This window comes from Brienomyrus brachyistius, chromosome 10, assembly GCF_023856365.1.
Source record: "Brienomyrus brachyistius isolate T26 chromosome 10, BBRACH_0.4, whole genome shotgun sequence".
NCBI lineage: Eukaryota > Metazoa > Chordata > Actinopteri > Osteoglossiformes > Mormyridae > Brienomyrus > Brienomyrus brachyistius.
Window position 1 is genome coordinate 15,091,482 of NC_064542.1, and position 19,832 is coordinate 15,111,313.

At 42.8% G+C, this 19,832-nt stretch overlaps 1 protein-coding gene across 3 annotated transcripts in view; it reads left to right on the forward strand.

The window, feature by feature from the left end:
• The window catches only part of tbx22 (T-box transcription factor 22), a 118,513-nt gene extending 101,185 nt beyond the window's left edge, over window positions 1-17,328 (forward strand). The window contains exons 2-9 of one of the 3 annotated variants that reach the window (XM_049027347.1): window positions 6,631-10,037; window positions 10,682-10,844; window positions 12,378-12,479; window positions 13,674-13,848; window positions 14,000-14,164; window positions 15,000-15,064; window positions 15,374-15,459; window positions 15,733-17,328. In XM_049027347.1, coding sequence (XP_048883304.1) covers window positions 9,860-10,037; window positions 10,682-10,844; window positions 12,378-12,479; window positions 13,674-13,848; window positions 14,000-14,164; window positions 15,000-15,064; window positions 15,374-15,459; window positions 15,733-16,310 — 1,512 coding nt within the window. In that variant the 5' untranslated portion in view covers window positions 6,631-9,859 and the 3' untranslated portion in view covers window positions 16,311-17,328. Of the gene's footprint in view, window positions 1-6,433; window positions 10,038-10,681; window positions 10,845-12,377; window positions 12,480-13,673; window positions 13,849-13,999; window positions 14,165-14,999; window positions 15,065-15,373; window positions 15,460-15,732 lie in introns of those variants that run through there. The other 2 variants (XM_049027348.1, XM_049027346.1) reach the window with 2 other exon arrangements.
• Window positions 17,329-19,832: the final 2,504 nt, after the last annotated feature.

Here is a 19,832-nt window from a genome sequence, read left to right on the forward strand (position 1 = left end):
AGGACCCAATGGCGATATGATTTCAAGTCATGGCATTTGAACCTACACCTTTCCCAATACGGGCATAGATCCCACATTCACTGCACTACACACCAAACACCATGGGTTTCAATTATATGCCAAGCTGTTAAAAAATATGCAATGGAGCTCAAAGCTTGCTACTTTCATAACCTCTGGTCCAGCATGGCGTCTCTCTATAATGCTTGAAATTAATTACATAAGCTGTTGCTCCAGCAAAATATCCAAGTGTAGTGAAGAATGTAAAGTTTGAAAGGGAATCGTATTATCGGCAGCTAAATGACACGCAGTAGCAACGACAATCTGCCCCGAGGCCACCTCAATAAATATAGGTCAGCTGAAAAACACCAAGAATTAGGCAGCTTGCTATAACCCATTTGCACGGGAATTTTCTGCTTGTGGCAGACATCGATTTTTACACAAAGAGGCACGACGGAGACGCAACTGTCGCCATGCCATCTGCAGTCCTGCTGCTAAAGCTCTCCGGGCCTCTCAGCTGCGACATTAATCCCTTAAAGAGGTCTCTGCAGAGCCATCTAGACTCTGCAGCCGCGGTCAATGCTCCGCTGAGAATGGATCGCTTTATTAACAGCGACGGGAGAATCGTTTTCTAAAAATATAGCCGGGACCCCACTAATAAATCATTTCGCATGGCCCCGATAAAGGGGAAAACCACGAGAAATTAAAGAATCGCGAAAAGAAACCTCACACTGACACTCTGGAGGGCTACATTTTCCTGATTGAAATAGCATGTCGTCCATTGGTGCTTCATTTAGGTTGGGCTAAAATTACAGCTTCTACAGACTCAGAGAGTTCTATAACTGGGGGAGGGGGGCAATCCCCCACACCTCTGCCTCTCAGTTGCTGGGTTGTATTGATAAATAGCCCCCTTCCCTTTACCGTACAGAAACGGGGGGGGGGGGGTGCACTTCTGGGTGACAACTAATAGTTCTACTACACCCTTATCAAAAAAATATGGACCCTCGAAAAGAATCAGCAACCCTGTAATTCTGGTCATTTCACTTCTCATGTCACATTCTTTCTGCTGAGAGGTTTCTGGCAGGTCCAATCACTGAGATGAATGACCACTCTGGCCCAACCGTCCCGTGTAATCAACACAAGCATCCAGGGAAGAGACAGCTATGAAAAAATCCAGCTGACCAATCAGCAGCCATGCAGTGGTGCTGGACAGCATGTATCATTTTTAGTTATCATTCCTGAGGACTAAGTAGTCTGTAGATAGATAGATAGATAGATAGATAGATAGATAGATAGATAGATAGATAGATAGATAGATAGATAGATAGATAGATAGATAGATAGATAGATAGATAGATAGAAGGATCAACAGACAGACAGACTAGATAGATAGATAGATAGATAGATAGATAGATAGATAGACAGATAGATAGATAGATAGATAGATAGATAGATAGATAGATAGATAGATAGATAGATAGATAGATAGATAGATAGATAGACTTTATTTTAGTGAAATGACAGGGCTGAAATCAGATGAAAATTTAGTTTGATTCCAGCTATGAGATGAACAGCCCAGTAATGCATCCTGTTGAGACAGGGGGAGGTCACATGACAGAGCAACTGCAAGATGGGAAGGGGAGTTTTACAGGCAAACAAGCAAGACAGCCTTTTTGAGAGAGGATGAACCCCCAGGAAAACTACAGACAGCTGGAATGAGTCTTCCGGTCTGCTCTTCACAGAACATGAAGACTTTACATCCTTAATTAATTAACCATTACAGGTGTGTGTGTGTGGGGGGGGTGACATAACTCCTGACCTCATCACTTTCCTAAAGCTTCCCGCCCCAATGAATCAAAAGTAAAATATCACAAAATAAGAAAAAAGAACATTAATTAAAATGCCCCCAAGATCTGATACAATTGGTACAATTTCCAAACTGACACACCCACTGGCCGAGCAGCAGATTCCAGAGTGGGGCCCTTGTTGGCCGTACAGCTGAGACCCCGACCCCCCCCCCCCCCCCCGACCCCCCCGAAAAGATGTGGAGAGAGCAGGTCGACCTGGTTCTCCCTCATCTTCTGAAGCGCGGATCTGGGAGGCTTTCTCACAGCGCCTCTGTTCCGACAGGGGGCCCGCCGCTCATCACGAGGGGGGTGGCCTTTCAACGCTTGGGGGGGGGGGGGGGGGGTTACTTTTGGAAGCTGGAGTGTTTACTTTCCTCTTTTATCTTTTTACAAGCCATCAGGTGCTTGCTTCGACTCCGCCGCTCGTGAAATCTTAAATTCCCTCTTTGGGGGCATATTAATGACAAGTCTGTTTAAAATATGGCGCCGAGCTGGGGTAGTAAGGGGGCTCGACTGACCGGGGCATATTTTTAAAGGAAATACAGGGAAGATCCATGTGCTGACTTAACCTCAGAACTAGTAGACCCCCACCAAGGTACTTTTACCCAAAGTACCTCCTCCAAGGTACTGCTACCCAAGGTAAACCTTCCAAGGTAGTACCCGGCCCACGCCCGGCCTGACCCGATCCACCTCACGCCAGCTGATCCGGCTCCAGTTTGGTAAAGGCGGCCCAATGAAGCCACAGATTAGGAGGCTGCAGATATTCAGCAGACCCCCCCCCCCCCAATGACTCCTTGCCAAGGCTGCTGGTCTGTGAGTGACATGTGAATTACAGTCTGCGGTAGCGGGAATAAGCAGGCCGGGCTGGCGCTCTGCGCCTGGCAGGGGCTCAAAGCCGCACGCTGCGGCCATTTGAAAGGGAGCGAATAAAAATGACAAGCTAACGGTTAAAGAACTGCTGATTTTTCACATGTTGTTATAAAAGCCGCCTCCCAGCTGCCAGATCTTCATTTCATTCTCCCCTTTTTCCTCCCTCGCTCATTCGTATAAACCGCAGCCAAATATATGAACCGGCCCCACCGCCCCGTTTATAAGGAAGACCTAAAAATAATAATCACAGTAATGGAAAGGGCTCCGATGGCAACGCCTGCGTTTGTGACACTCGCCTTCCCTGTGGCGGGGGCTGGAACGCGGATGCCACCACGCCTTAACGGTGGCCTTGAAAGCCCCCGCTCCTGGGGAGGATGTTGCCTCTAACTCTGCATTTGCCAAGACTCACGCTCACTATGCTCTAAGCATCACCAAGAGCCATCATGACATCCATGTGTACTAGCGCCCCCTAGAGGTATGTCCATGGAAGGGCCCGTTTTTCCAAACGTTTATGTTTTTTTCCTCCAGTAGATCATGGAAATGTCCATCATGCTGTCATCACTGACCAACCTTGTCTACCAAATACATCAGGGGAGACAGCAGAATCAAACATGTCTTCGACCTAGTTGTCATTTTAGATCATCCTTCCCATTCTGACATGGGCGCCCCCTGGTGGCTGCTGGACCCTAAGCAGCCATTTCGTTCGCTTATGCCTTGGGCTGGCCATGCCCCCAGACCCCATGATGCCATCCACCCATAGAGCTGGATGTGTTAATCAAACCACAAAGGTGTCTGCTATGCTGCCGTGGCCACCCAACAGAGGCTCCAAAGGGTTAGAGTATTCATGGGGGGGGCGGGGGTGACATTGATGGGACACCCCCTGCAGAAGAATGTGGTGTAGAAATAACTGAAATGCAGCTGTTGGGCACAGTAGCACAGATGGTGATAGGAATGGCGACAACAACCAGCGACTGAACGGCTAATAAAAATTAGCACCATGCCCTCCACTTGACTCCCAGCTGCTTTGTATCCAGATGATTTTGCACAAAGATGGAACTCTGGCATGAGCCGCCCCTGACATTATGGGATTATGCGAGGTGGCGTCTCTGTGTCACACTTGGTCCCAGAGCCAGTGAATATCACGTCTTGGTTCGGGATCAAACGAAGTCTTCACTGGCCGACACAAGCCTTGTGATGCCGGCCTGATCCCTACCGCCGTTCCCACTGCTATTTCCAGTGGGAACGTGCCCCGGCTTGGTCTGACCTCAGATCCAGGCCAGCGGAAGGCTCTGCTGAACTTTCCATGTTACATCATGGTCCCAGTATCCTGTCGGGCACACAGAAATAGTACAGGGAGCAGATCAGGCACGTCACATCTCAGCGCCATGTGGACACCCCATTACCCCACCTATTATGGGATGACCTGCCATGAACCAACATCCCACCCAGAGTGTCCCCTGCCTTGTGGCCCATTTTTGGGACCCATGGTTAAGGGTGACCCTGTACCAGTATAAGCGGTTATGGAAGATGGATGGATAGACAGATCTATTATGGGACCATTTCTAGCATATTAAATCCCACCGTCCAAAATGAGTAGGTCAAAAAAATGATTAAATAATTAAATAAGAGCTCAGCTCCGCAGGTTTGTGCCCAGGAGCTGTCATCCCGAATGCAGGCCTTCGCTAAGGCCGACCGCTGCTCGGAAACTGCAGCCCCCGGGCTGGCAAGCGTGTGATGCACCCCAACCCCCCCTCCTTCCTTGTGGCTTTCTGATGGTTTTGCACGGAGGGCCTGATTCTCATTACCAATTTCGGCTTGTTTTTGTTTCTCAGACCGCAGCCCGGGACCCTGCAGGATCTGGCTGCCAGATAAAGGGGGAGCATGTTAGGGGATTTGATGAGAGGCGGTTTTGGAGGGTGACAGGGGGAGGGAGGGTCAGGGGGACAGGATGGGGGGAAGGGGGGGTGTGGACAATTTAGGACAGATCGAAAGAGAGGAAAGAGAAAGTGAGTAATGTGGAATTACTTTATCCTCTTGGCTTTCTGCTGCGGCACGGAGAGAGCGAAGGTTGGGGCTGGGGGCTGCAGAAACTCCCCCCCCCCCCAAGCAAAGAGCTGGTCCCTTCCTATAACTCATAACCTTGTGATGGGACGCTGTATCCTGGCCAGAGAGCACCAACGCCACTTGCTCACACCCCCAGCTCACCCCCATCCTGTCCTGCCCCCCCTATTAATCACCAAGCACTAAACACTGGATGCTGTGGCTCATGTGCCATTAAATTCCATCCACACTCCGCAGCACAGTACCCCCCAACCCCCGGCACAGTGCCCTCCCCAGCAGCCCCAGGGCCAAGCCTTCTGAACCGTGTGAGTGTCCTGTGCCACAGTAGCTCCGCCGTGACACACCGCACTGGGCAACATAGGCCTTCACGTACGGTTACACCCCCCAACCCCCCCCCCCCCCCATCTGGAAGTTCCCTCTTACTGAAACACTGTTTTTAAACACTAAAACAATGCTTAAAAATTCCATCCTTCACAAAATTTTGCATTTGATTGTTAAACATTCTGTGATTTGTCAACAGAAGGATCTGCATGTTCTGCTGAACCTTCTCATCACTTGCATGTTAACAAGATGCGTTTCCAGCTGATTTATTTCAAGGAAACACTTCTACGATCCTTCTAAACCATGAAGTCGCCCCCAGAAGTATATACGAAGCTAGAAAACCACAAGAACAGGATTAAACACTCTTTCAGGGGTTAACTGCTGCAGATGTGGGAAAAAGTAACAGAAGGTATTGAGCAACCAAACGAAGGGATTAAACTTAATCAACCGTATTGTCCAACTGGACGGCATGGGCATTTAACGCCAGCGCACTAAAAGAGGCAGTTGGCCTTTGCATCGCTAACATAGGACTTATAATCTGGGTTATAAAATGGGGTAACTATTTCTTGTCATTCTGAGGGCAGACTCCTTTCCATAGCCCACAGCGCTATCATTAGCCGGAGCCCTGTGTATCTCTGTCAGGTCCCCACTGAATCCCCTTACCTGATTTCTCTGCCCCCTAGTGGGGCTGGACTGTAAGTGCTAGTCCATCTTTTGCAGAAAAAGTGTGGCACAGCTCTGGCTAAACATCTGGAGCAACCTGTGAGTCATGGGGTGGGGGTGGGGGTGGTGTAGGGGGTCAGCTGTGAGGGAGGGGGGTGCCCATATGCACATGGGGGTTAAATTCAGCATATGAAGCTCCACAAGGCCTGAAGAGCAGGAAATGGCCAGGGTCCGCAGGTGGGTACTGCACAGACTGCTGTGTGTATCTGTGATGCTGAACTGGAACAGCAAGCTGCTGTTAGTATCTCTAGTAGCCACCCTGTCCACCTGACCCCCATTATCACCCGATGCCTATGCACAAGCATTACATTACCACATAGCACACCCTGCACTACATACAGAGACAGACACACAGATAGATAGATAGATAGATAGATAGATAGATAGATAGATAGATAGATAGATAGATAGAGGGATCAACAGACAGACAGACATAGATAGACAGATAGATAGATAGATAGATAGATAGATAGATAGATAGATAGACAGACAGACATAGATAGATAGATAGATAGATAGATAGATAGATCAACAGACAGACAGACAGACATAGATAGACAGATAGATAGATAGATAGATAGATAGATAGATAGATAGATAGATAGAGGGATCAATAGACAGACAGACAGATAGATAGATAGATAGATAGATAGATAGATAGATAGATAGATAGATAGATATAGAAGGATCAACAGACAGACATAGATAGATAGATAGATAGAAGGATCGACAGACAGACAGACATAGATAGATAGATAGATAGATAGATAGATAGATAGATAGATAGATAGATAGATAGATAGATAGATAGATAGATAGATAAAAATGAAGTAATGGTGCAAAGCTGCATAGATTGTTGGATTTAAATCTAAATGCTCCTTGGCCTGAGTTTGATGGGGTCAATTTACAAAGCAGAAAGTTTATTAAAGAACGAATGCAGTTGTAAATCCCCTAGATACCAGTAAGTGGACAGACGTGCTCATCAGGGCACGGTTTTGGAAGCGTTTTGATGAATTTCGGAAATTGCAGGAATTGTTAGCAATTACATCTGATCAAGGCTTCCTCTATGGTAACCGAATCACACTCCCAGTTCGATTGGAGTCTCCGGTTTCACCCAGTGTAATGCAACCGGGATTATAAGAGGAAACACGTGTCCACAACCGTCCAGGAATCATAGAAGCCGAGATTTACGTTCAATTCTAAGCAATAAAAAATACAGCACTTTGGAAACTTTTCACAAGATTACTGTGATTAACGTCAGGGGTTACACTGCCATACTGTTAAAAACATTTGCTAATAATGAATAAAACATGAAAACTTACTGTCTATGCCTAACAACAATCAAATTACCAATAATCTGAATAAAATATGATTTGAACGCCTGCCTATTGGAAGATACAGATATAGTTTGTGAATTGTTATAGCAGGCCTTTGTGATAAAAAAACACATTTTTAAAATTTCATATATTTATTATAGAATATTATTGATTATATTATAGAATATTATTGATACAACATATACTGTATAAATCTAACTTTTACTGCCTTAAGATTTAATATGCAACATTTCTCCTTAGTGGGATTTTCAAAAACTTTTTCAACTTTAAACTATTGGATTTAAATATAATCAAGTTATTCCAAACAGCATTAAACATTAGACCACTTCAGCGTTCCGCATTTGTTTATAAAGTCCAGTACTTACGAGAAAGGCAAACAAAATGATCCTTTATAGCGCACTTTGCCATAGATATTTAAAGAAATGCCAGCGACTAATTGGAAACGAATAAATACCGTAAAAGCTTCTAAACAAGTTCTGATGAAAGAGGAACACATGATTTGAGTTGGTCATAGTTCTGTATTGTCAGGCGGTGCCCAAGAAGTTCCATTACCGAAGAAACCAACCGTCCCGTGTAAACACAGCTGTAATTTGTTTTTCGTTCTATATAATTATTTTTTGTGATTTTTAAAAACAATTCTAATAAGCCTTGCTAAACTTTATTTGTGTAAAACGGATCCATTTCATGTCGGACAGTAATTTAATAATCCAGACCTGTCATTACGGCCAGTTCCACCATACTCGAAACTTCACATGATACGGCATTATGAGAAACAGACAGGAACTCCTCAGCACTCTACTGAAACCGAGAGGAAGAGAAAAGAATTGCGATTAAAAATGTCAGCTTGGCGTTACGGGGAAAGCCCCTAAACTCAGAGGAAACGCTAGCTTCGGTGGAGATAGTCCGAGTTTCATAAAGATGTTTTAAATCCCTGATCCAGATGGTCCCGGTTAACTGGAATAAAATATTTGTACCAGGAGTTTTCCATTCCTTTGTATTCTAACAAGTCCAAGATTAAAATATCATAACGCTATAATACGCGATGTCGGCAGAAAACAGTATTATATATAATGTAAAAATGTCATAAAAGGATTCCTACAAGAAAAAGCCAATAATCGTAAAAAATGCAGGATCTAACACCAACTAAAGACATCAATCTTCGGCAATATAAACGAAGGCGAACGATATACACGGTTAGGGGTTACACTCGGAAAAAAAGAGTAAAAATGCGTGTACCTTTGCTTGTCACTGGGTCTGTACCCTTGTAATTGTACTTTTTAGGGTACAGAAATTGATTCTGATAAACATCACAAAGGTACAGACAGCGTTGTACCATCAATGGTACAGAAATGTTCCTCAGAGTTCATTTTTGTACCTTAAAATGTACAATTACCTACCGCTAAAGGTACATTTCATAGACCCTCGAGACAAGCCCCAGTGACAAGGAAAGGTACAAAAATTGGCCTTTTTTCCTGAGAGTGTAGTTTGCAGTATTTTAAATTCATACTTTAAATAATGTGTGCATTTAAATTACATTTATATTATATTTATACTTAACCTAATCTAAGAAAAAGTCTGTGCAAGTGTTAATTCCATGGCCATTAATCCAAGGATTTGAATTAATCTACACTTAAACAAGAGTCTGATAGTCATTATTTTGATGTCATTACAAAAGCAAACTGAAGTATTCCACAGAGAGAAAAATAAGTCATTGAAATCTTAAACACTTAGGCCCTGCTTGTTACTCTTTTTCAAATAATTAAACATTATATCGAAATATATTAGAGGATGTCCTCGTATTTGAATTAAACAATCGTCCCCCTGTTTAGGTCATAATAAACTTCATGGTCTGCTAGCTGCATTTCTGAAAAACAAATTGGCAATCACATTATATGCACAGCGAATTAAAGATCTAGAAGAGGCCAGATTATCATATTGCCAAATTATGCAACTGACAAATAGGACAAATTAGCTATTTACTTGAGTCCAGAACCTGTTTGTCTGCTTGTCATTTAATGATGTCATTTAATCTAAAGATAAGTATCTTGTGCCTTAAATGGCATTTACCAAATATGTCGTAATAAGAGCGCATAATGGTTGGTTGTGCATGTTTTCTTCTTTGCAGGAAAACCTTCAAAAGTCGCTAGATATTTCATTTAAAATGTAATATCTTGTTTATTAAAGAACACAGTTCATTATAATCATAATTATATTAATGATTAATGGCACACAACGCTGGTAATTCTTGATGTAAAAGCACTATATTTGGATTACAGTTTTTAATTTTCCTATCATCGTCATTGTGACCTGAATCACACACAAAATACAACGATTTTACATTCCCGAAACTCTAGTGTGATCCAGTTGGCGTCTTGCAGTTTAACATGTGGACAGCACGTCCCCCCTCCCAAAAAAAAATACTAATAAAGAAGAATATACGCACAATGAATAAGGGGGCGGTGGTCAGGAGAAAGCCTGCCACTACTAACCTCCCATTGGATTACCTCAGGGAAAATGAGCTGGAGATTTAAAAATCTGTATGAACAGGCGAGGCATGTCAAGTAAACGATTCCTTGAGTAAGAAACGGATTCAAGGGGAGCCTTCGGTGTAGGCGGGGAGAGCACCCTGCTTTATAGATGAGAGTGTGAACACACGCGGACAACTCCAGAGGAAAACCTTGGATTGTGATTGCCGGCTCAGCAATGCAGGGTCTAAGTTCCCGAGCCCACGCTTTCTCAGTGGAGGCTTTGGTGGGGAGAGCGTCGTGCAAGAGGATGAAGTTAGAGAACAGGAAAGAAGAGAACGCGCAGAACGTTCCCCGGAACGCGGAGCAACAGGATATGCCCGCGTGTACCGTTATCAGCGAGGAAGAGGAGCCAGGTAGGCGCTCCCTAATACAAGCAACTACCCCAGTCTTAGACATTCAGATTACCTGCAAAAAGCGCACAGAAAGTAGTCATATATCACCACTAACTGTAATACCTTAATCTAGAATTTTAAAATACACTGCAACAAAAACTGGATGACTAATGTATGTTAGGTCCAGTTGCATTTAGCGAAAAACTAATGCATAGCTTTATGTGGTCTGTATATTGTACTGCGTTTAAATGTATGCTATATATAACTAGCCAATTATATTGTATTATATTATATAACGTTAATACAGAGTATTGTGATAATACTGAAATTAGACGGTTCTTTTTGACGGAGACGGTAGTTTTCAGTCGTTATGCATCAAAATGTAATAGTGCTGTCCAGTTAACTTTTTCGATTATAAGGAAACTTTATATAACATAGGCTATATAAATGACTGCCAAAAATCGGAAAATTCTAGTATAAATCTAGCATAAATTTTCTTAAAACTCAGTTTCTATATTTATATAAAACGATTACTATATGCAAAATAGATGGCAAACCGCCGTAAACGAACATGTGTTTTAAGATACATCTTTATGCATTTAAATACTTTTAGCCTGTTGATATCGGCCGCTCAAGACAAACCTTAACGCACCTTCTCCTAAAAGACAACGAAACAGAGAGAAGACGGAAAGGTGACTTGGCCCAGAAGGAAACCGCTGAGGATGAGTGTGATCGGGAGAAGGAGGTGGCGGTGGAGCTCCAGGGGACCGACCTGTGGAACAGATTTCACGAGATCGGCACAGAGATGATCATCACGAAGGCCGGGAGGTAACGCAACTGCTACGCGAGAAAAGCTTTGGGGAGATTTCCGTAAACGTTGCAACCACTGTCATATGCAATATGCAGATTTTTATAATTACTTTAGTTTCGAGCGATGAACAGTCACACTTACTCGCGAAGCAAAAACATCGCGGTATGCTTGCTTCCTTGGATTTTATCCTGTTCCGTATTGGCTTCGGGGATACACTCCGCATACTCTGTATTTTTCTATTGCAATGGCTTTTTTAGCTGACATGTTAGGCGACGTGACTTGGGTGTTCCAATTCTGATTAATACCGTTAAACTAGTAAAGATACTTAGTTAAAAATAGAACTGGCAAAATTTAATTGATGATGATACTGCGTCGATCATGAATTAATATCAGGCTTATCTGTGTTCTAGGCCTCAGAACAGATATGGTGCTTAAGTATATATTTAGACCTAATGGTTTGATTTTGAGACGTAAATCAAATAATAAGAGAATGAGGGGACGGTGCTGATATTCTTTGTGGAACCGGTGTGATTTTTTAGCACCTTAATATCAGACTTATTCTCTCATTTTTAAATATATGAGAAAGGCCATGTCAATTAAGAGTCTGACTGAACCAGAAAGGAAAGGAAAGGAAAGGAAAGATGAGTTCAGATCTGATTCGTTGCGTTTCGTATCGTCATGAACCATCGATACAGCTACAAATAACCTAAGTATTATTTTTGTCTGTGACTGGAAACTTAATGTTAAAGTAGCATTTTGAAAATAAATACAAGAGTGTGTTGACTCTGGGAAACGCTTCGGCTGGTTTGACGCGGTTGGTTATCTGTCTTGTGTTTAATATGTCTGAGGAAGTGAAGCGCGGCGCAGGGCTGCAGAGCAAAGGCAGAAACGGCAGCTTACATATGTGACACCGCGCGGGGGCTCACCTCCAGGAAATTTATGGGCCACTAGCATGCAGCAGGTGGTCCTGCAAAAGCCCAGGACGTCCAGGCTGTACTGTAAGCCTCATGCCTGCTATTCTTTTACAGCTACCCTAACCTGACCCAGGAATACATACAGTAGCGTTTTACGCCGCTTGGTTTTATTATCAGTAATTAATTTATCCCATAAATTAGACTGTTCTGTATTATTTTTGATTATCCTAAGCTGATACAAATAAGAGCACCTAATCTGATTTTTCGAGTATAACAGCCTCGCGATATTTGTAATAAATATTGTTGATGATGTTGAGATTACATTCACCGCCTAAAAGAGAAATGTTAGTATAACAATATTAACCCGAGAAAATTCGGAGGAGGTGTACAGCAAAAATAAAAATAAAATAAAATAAAATAAAATAAAATAAAATAAAATAAAATAAAATAATAAATAAATAAATAAACGTTTGTATCGAAAACATAACGGCACGGTATCCCTTAAGTATTTCATAGGCCTATGCAACATTATAACATTTAAAGTAGGCCTGTGGCATTAAATAACTGAATTAAAATAGGAAGTCTTCTACACGATGAGCGAAAACAATTTTAAACATTAATACGTTTCTTGGGCAGGAGAATGTTCCCGTCCGTTCGTGTAAAAGTGAAGAGTCTGGATGCCTTCAAGCAATATTACATCGCACTGGATATCACGCCGGTCGACTCAAAAAGATACAGGTAACCTTTTATACCTCAAATTTAAACGGATTTATATGTGCATTTATATGTGGCGGAAGCAGGGCCGTGTATAACTGCAATGGAGTTATTATACCTGATAATCCCATGTGTGAAGAAACCTATACTCTTGTATTATAGTATATATTAACTGTTAATCGCGTATTTCACATGGATAAGGGCAACCGAGGTTAAAGCGTTTAGTTATATGGGCTATTTAGTGAATATACATTGCTGTCTGGTTTCGGAGTTATAAACAGCTAAATGCTGATTAAATATAACGCTCATTATTTAATATTTAAGATTATTTTAAACGGGGCAACGTCTGGTCTGAAGTTTAGACAGTTCAGCGCAAGCCGACGGAGACATTGGATATTCCTGGCCAGCTATAAATGTCGGGCTGACGTTTACGTCCTTTCATCTCGGTAAAATATGGGAACAGCGAGCAAAAGGTCGTGTTTTGCATAAACACGCACACGGTGCTTAGAATATTTCAAGGAGCTAAAACAGAGACAGAGATGTTAAATCCAGAAATCCTCTAAAGTTTAACTTGATTGTACACTTGCGCACACGCGTCCTTTTGTTGCCAACTTGTCCAGGAAAGAAATCAGAGAATTTTGAAGAGGAAACAGTCTTTCGACTCCTGGATTTCTTGTGTGGACATAGGAAATTCGAAAATGGCTTTTGGCTATTCGGTGAATCACAATTAAAATATAACGCGAAAAAGAAACTGAAATAATTTGTTAACTTTGCAAAAGCTAATCATAATAATAATAATTACTCTTTGGGGTTTTAAAATTAAATGTTGGCCCAATTTTAAAAATCTAGCTAGCATTTTAACATGGTTCTAAAATCCGAAAGTTTTTATAATCGTATAATCTTTGATACATCCTTATTATTATTATGGTTGTTGTTGTTGTTATAAGTAAAACGTTGTTTGAAAAGAGTACATAGGCCTACATATTTTTACTTTAAAACAACAGTTGCAATATTAATACCTAACTAATACCCGTCTGTACACTGAAAAACGTGTTCGGGTGCAAACTCATCTGTGTCCGTGTTAAAAAACCATTTATCCATCCATCCGTGGTGAAAAATTGCATTTTGACGTATCATAATTTGCCACGCAGTTGACGCCTGTCAATAACAATAATAATATATTTGTAACTTGCTAGTTTTGCGTCATGCCCGCTGTAGGTACGTGTACCACAGCTCGCAGTGGATGGTGGCTGGCAATACGGACCACTCGTGCATTGCGCCCCGGCTGTATGTGCACCCCGACTCGCCTTGCTCCGGAGAGACCTGGATGCGTCAGGTCATTAGCTTCGACCGCGTCAAACTGACCAACAACGAGCTGGACGATAAGGGACATGTGGGTGGAGTATTTTTTTTATTATTATCATTATTATTTCATACATATATAGTCTATGAAGTATTTCCAGAAGAGAGGAACAATAAAGTCTTATGTTTCACCTGAAGGTGGTGTGATTGAGAACGGACCACATTAAAATGTTTGATTACAGATAATTCTGCAGAGTATGCACAAGTACCAGCCGAGGATCCACGTCATCGAGCATGACTCCAGAGTGGACCTCTCGCAGATCCAGTCGCTACCCGCCGAAGGTGTGCATAGTTTCTCGTTCCCTGAAACCCAGTTCACGACCGTCACGGCTTACCAGAATCAGCAGGTACTGAACTATTAAATGGAGCACGTGTTTATTTTACTCTATATCGAAATCAGAATTCACTTGAGTTTATATTCCCAGCGATTTTAATTTCTAATAAATAGCCTTAGAAATGCCTTATGAACGTAATTTTCCTGACAGAAATGGGAACAGCATGTATCATTTAATTGTTATAAAGGCTAAATATAAGAATACCTGTAAGTAGTGATATTTTAAATAATTATAATGTGCATAAATATGTGAGGAAACATATGGTCATTGTGACAATGGAATTCATTTAATCTATTTAAGCCCTTTGTGGTTTCTTTGTGAAATGAGCTGTGGGACTGTGTCTCGCATCCCAGAAGCCATTGGGTTCAGCTATGTTTGGTTCATACCCTCGCCATACCAATATGAGCAGCTCCGCATCCCACAGTGCCCAAAACTGGGACCGCATCATGAAACCGTATACAGCTCATAGCACCGGCAGCAGACCCAAATCATTATGACCCATTTGGGAATTTTGGGAAGAGGGAATGGGAGGTTCATAGGCAGGACGATGCTTGGCAGCTTTCGCCCTCTCCCCGCCCGCCCCCCAGACTGACCGCCAGCTTCCACGAGCGACTGCTTTTATTGCAGCAAATGATCGTTTTATTGTGAGGGACTTAGCGACTGCCTTTAACTGGGCTGTTGGCAGTGAAAGGCTCTATAAAAGATGATCCCCGTTGTTTTCGGTATGTTCTGTTTAACGTGGTCATTAGATTCATGTGAAATTATGAGTTGCAGACCGTAAGGGACTGGCTTGCGCAGCCCTCAGCTTCTAGGATGTGTATTTACACCCAATCCTGTCTCTACTAAGATCACCAAGCTGAAGATCGACAGGAATCCGTTTGCCAAAGGCTTCAGGGACCCAGGGAGAAACAGGTATCAGCAACAGTCATGAGTGTCAGATGCTGGAATTGTGTCACGCAGACGACTGGTAAAGTTAGCATGCAGACAGGGAACCATGTCTGGACAGGGAACCTAATGCGTCATGTAATGTTGGCTGCAAGGCAGGCATAGCTATTCCTCAACAATGTAAACATCATCCATGGAGGCCAAGGTTATGCAGCACATTTTCATTTGTTATTGGAGCTACTGGTTAGGCCTCTATTTATAAAGAGAAGAAAATAAAGCCAGACTTGGGAAGAAAAATCCAGAGTAGGCTACCCCTCCTTTCTCTCGTCTTTGTAGGGGGGTGCTGGACGGACTCCTTGACTCTTACCCATGGGGTAATCCTCTTGGTTTCGACCTGAAAGGATTTTCCATGGAACCACACGGTCTGATGCATTGCTTTTAAAAATATTATTCAATATTCTGTTAAGTTCAGCTTAATTTATTTTTAGATACCACCTTTCCCAACATAATTGCACCACAGATTAATCAACAAGCATCACTTACAGTTTAAGGTAATAATAATAAAAGGAATAGAATGTAAGAGCAAATTTAAAAAAATATGTTTGATAGAGGAGGGCAAACCATCTGGAGGACAAATGGATGCTCAAGTCTGCTATACTGGATTCCAATACATATCTACTTCCTGTTTCCTGTAGGAGGGAATTCTGGGTATTTCTCCTCCTGTGGGACCCAGTCTGCCCTGAAGGGTCTCCTGTCTCCCGCCTGCACCCCGCCCTCCTTCCCGTTCAGCATTCCCTGCTCGGATACCGCGCTACCCGGCCTGACCCTGCCGTTCTGCTACAAGGCGTCTCCGTCAGCCGGCCTGCTGACGTCCAGGCCCTATGGCCTTCCGGGGCCTGAGAAGTTGCGGGATCTCTCTGAGTGCCGGCCCGTGGCTGACTTCCAGCTGCTGTCTGCCCTGCACCGGAAGAAGGAGCCCAGCTGCAGGGCCCAGTGCCTCCGTAGGTTACCCGCTGGACCCTCCTGCCAGCCTACACTGCACAGTCTCCAAGGCGCCGGCGTTTCTGTGATCCACCAGCCGTACCTGCATCACGGGACACTGCAGCAGCAGCTGCCATCGCCTTACAGCCTCTACGGATACAGCCTCCCCACAGGACCCCACTTCCCGGGTGTAGCTCGGCACCTGAAACTGTCCGACGGCTTGGCTCTGACGCCCGCTGATAATTTGCTGGCCCGGGCGCCTTGTCACCCCACCATTAACCACTGTCTTTGACCATCCGCTTTGTGCGAAAGACATCTATCTAGACCTGACTGGTTCCTCGAGTGCTCAAGAGCTGCTCCTGAAACGGACACCCACAACTGACACGTTTATGTGTGCAGAGCTGGGGCTGAGCTGCGGTGACACAGAGCGGTCAGCAGCACACAGAGCGGTCAGCAGCACACAGAGCGGTCAGTAGGCAGAGCGGTCAGCAGTACACAGAACGGTCAGAAGCACACAGAGCGGTCAGTAGGCAGTGCAGTCAGCAGCACACAGTGCGGTCAGCAGCACAGAGCGGTCAGCAGCACACAGAGCGGTCAGCAGGCAGAGCGGTCAGCAGGCAGAGCGGTCACCAGCACACAGAATGGTCAGTAGGCAGTGCAGTCAGCAGCACACAGAGCGGTCAGCAGGCAGAGCGGTCACCAGCACACAGAATGGTTAGTATGCAGTGCGGTCAGCAGCACACAGTGCGGTCACCAGCACACTGATCCAGGATTTATCACAGAGAAAACAGACCTATTTGACAATTCATTGAACGTCTCTAAATGAGAATTTGACTTGTCTATAGCTAGTGAACACGAAGGTAGGTTTCTCCTGGATAGAAGTATCTTTAATACTTCTACATGTCTGCAATGTACCAGTTTAAACTGCAGTATCCCTATAAGCAGCAGGTACTGTGAATCTAACAGCAGAAATTGTAAAGCTTCCTGAACTGTATATTCCTGTACAAATTGTACAAAATATATGATGTATATTGGACAGAATTGTTAATAAATATTTTAGTTTATAGAAACCTTTGATTGCTCTGTGACTGAGGGATATATATCTATAATGTGAAATCCTTAACATTCCTGCCATGAAAAAACTCATCTAAGTTTATTATACAAGTAACTGTAGATGAAAATGTAGTAAGGTCCTCCAAAAACAGTTTGGCTTTATTTATGTTAACTTTTCATCGATTTCAGCTCAAGGCGAACCACATGTTAAATTGTGCTGTCATTCTTACATCAGAATAATTAAAGAAAAACATGAATATGATGGATCCTTTTCTGCATGTGTCCAATCACACATATCTGTATATATATTATAGACTGCTGAATGCATGAACTTCTAGTATAGTTTCCCTTATTGGAATGCATAAATTTTACAAATGCAATTTCTAATACTAAAATTCTTCAGTGTCTTTCTGCAGCTACTAACGTTCTACAGTCTACTGCTAAGATGCAAATATACGGGCCTGCGTTCATATATATGAATATGCCTTTCCCCCCTAAAATCCCACCATCGGAGAAAGCTACAAAATCAGTTTATATGTATTATACACGAATACTTTGCCCCACGAGAAAACAAACAATAATTTCCATTTAACGAAAGCCTACTAGCTTATTAGGCCTACTTTAGAACATGTATAGTGTTTTAAAAAAATCGCACAATTATAAATCTTACCCTTTACTCATTTGTAGATTCGTGCGTTAGTGTGCCAATTTCCAGTCACATAATTAATCGGAATATCTCGGAAAATTCAACCAATTAACTATGCTCCTTTGAAATAAAATACTACAGCTTAAAGTATATAAATTCTGAAAACGAAATGGGTCTTTGTGGTATTAAGACTACGTCGAAGTGAGTATGTAAAATCAAAGAAAATATTGCGTCTACGTCTATTTTAACAGCATAAATGTAATATTGCTAATATAGCCTAATACTCATGTAATATTCAACAGATTTGACACTTGTCCTCATTTTGCGAAGACAAATAACTTAATTTTAGCGGTTCCAAAATCTGCTTTGTATAGAAAGGACGTATATTCGTCAACGCCAGAGACTATGGGGAATTTTGTTATTTCTTTGCTGTAATAGATATATAAAAAAACCTGTTACGTAGCCTTTACACAAACGTTAGCATAGGTTTTTAATTTTGAGCACTTGGAATTTTCTACATAGGACGATCATATATAGCTGAGGAATCCGCGCCCACCACTCAGTTACCTATATATTTAATTTTGACGGCAAGTTTATACAGGTGGTGTAAATAGGTAAATGCCAGGGAAATTTTATCGCACAAATTCTCAGTAGTGACAAGGGGACGTCTGTTTGAATTTACCAGAATTTGTTCACAAGGGATCACGTTTTAAAAAAACCACCGCAGGGAAAACGCTACGCGGGATCAGCGAGGTAAATGGTGTATCTGAATGGCGGCCAGCCGAGTCCGGCAGCCTCGCGCATGATGTATTAATAAAGAGCCGCAGCAGGAGGAAAAGACGTGGAGCGGCGCGCTCATTATTTCCGCAAACACCGAATGCACTTCCAGAGGAAAAATAACCCGTCCAAATTAAATTACACTAAAATGGGCCGCTTCTTTACAGCTCCGAAGAAACTGGGCGATTTGACGGGATTTCAGGGAAAAAATAGTCCTATGAAAAAATGACTTCGGAGGAATGTTTCTCTAAACAGTAGGAAAAAAATCAGTTTATAAAACAAAGACTGATTGTGGTCCACTGGTGCCCTCCAAGATAATAAAATAGTGAAAAAATGTTTATTTCTACTAAACTTTCGAAGTTTAGTAAAAGGCGACAACCCCCTCCCCCCAATAAATAAATAAATAAATAAATAATAATAAAAAAAAAAATAGAAAGGGAAAAGGTCCTGCAATTGAACTGCCGGAGAACTTCGACATGCCATCAAGGTAACATATGCGAGTTTTTGGAAATGGCAGGAAAGGGATAATGGCTGATGCTTGGTAAGGCCACGGAGAAATCCCCGTCTGTCAGCGGTCAGGCGGACCGTCAACTCTCGCCGAGCCTGCGGACGCCTATCAGCTGGACGGGGGCCGAGTCGCACTGGTTGAGGATAACTGCATTTGACGTGTGCCCGGAATCACACGACATGCCCAAAGCCCCCATTTGTCAGAATTATATAAATTCAATGTCGGTGTAATTGCCTCTGTTCTGATAACCATGTGTCAACAGCATGCACCTGTCTAATCAATTAAACGTTTCCGCTGTCCTAAATCAGATACACCTGTCATTTTGCGCTTGATCGTCGTAGCCTGCCCCCAAAATCACGTATTACCTTCCCTGTCATCCGAGGAGGCTTGAATTACAAACTGTGATTATTTGACAGTCTGGCTTTCATTACATCTTTCCTCCTCTGTAGTCTGGGCCAAAGCGGTAATTAATTTGAGACGTTTAAAGTGGAAGTAGGCAGTGGATGGCGATTTAGGGGACAGTTACCGCTGGGGGATGCTTTTAAGTGTGCGGATGAAACGGGTTTATTTCTGCGAGTAAGTCGGATCGTTTATTTAAAAGTAGTGGACATATATATTACCAAGAGTTTCACGGAAATTCCTTCCGATTATCCGTTTCTAACTTGACCTTTTCTTATCTTTCCAAAGTTAGTCATCGACTAAAACTTAAGGTCAAATGTAGATATTTATATATGTCTAACAGCGAAGAACCGTGCACTTATTCATATTTAACACAGTAGTTAAAAAGACTTAAAGTAGGCTACGTAAAGAACAAGTTGCGACTATTAATG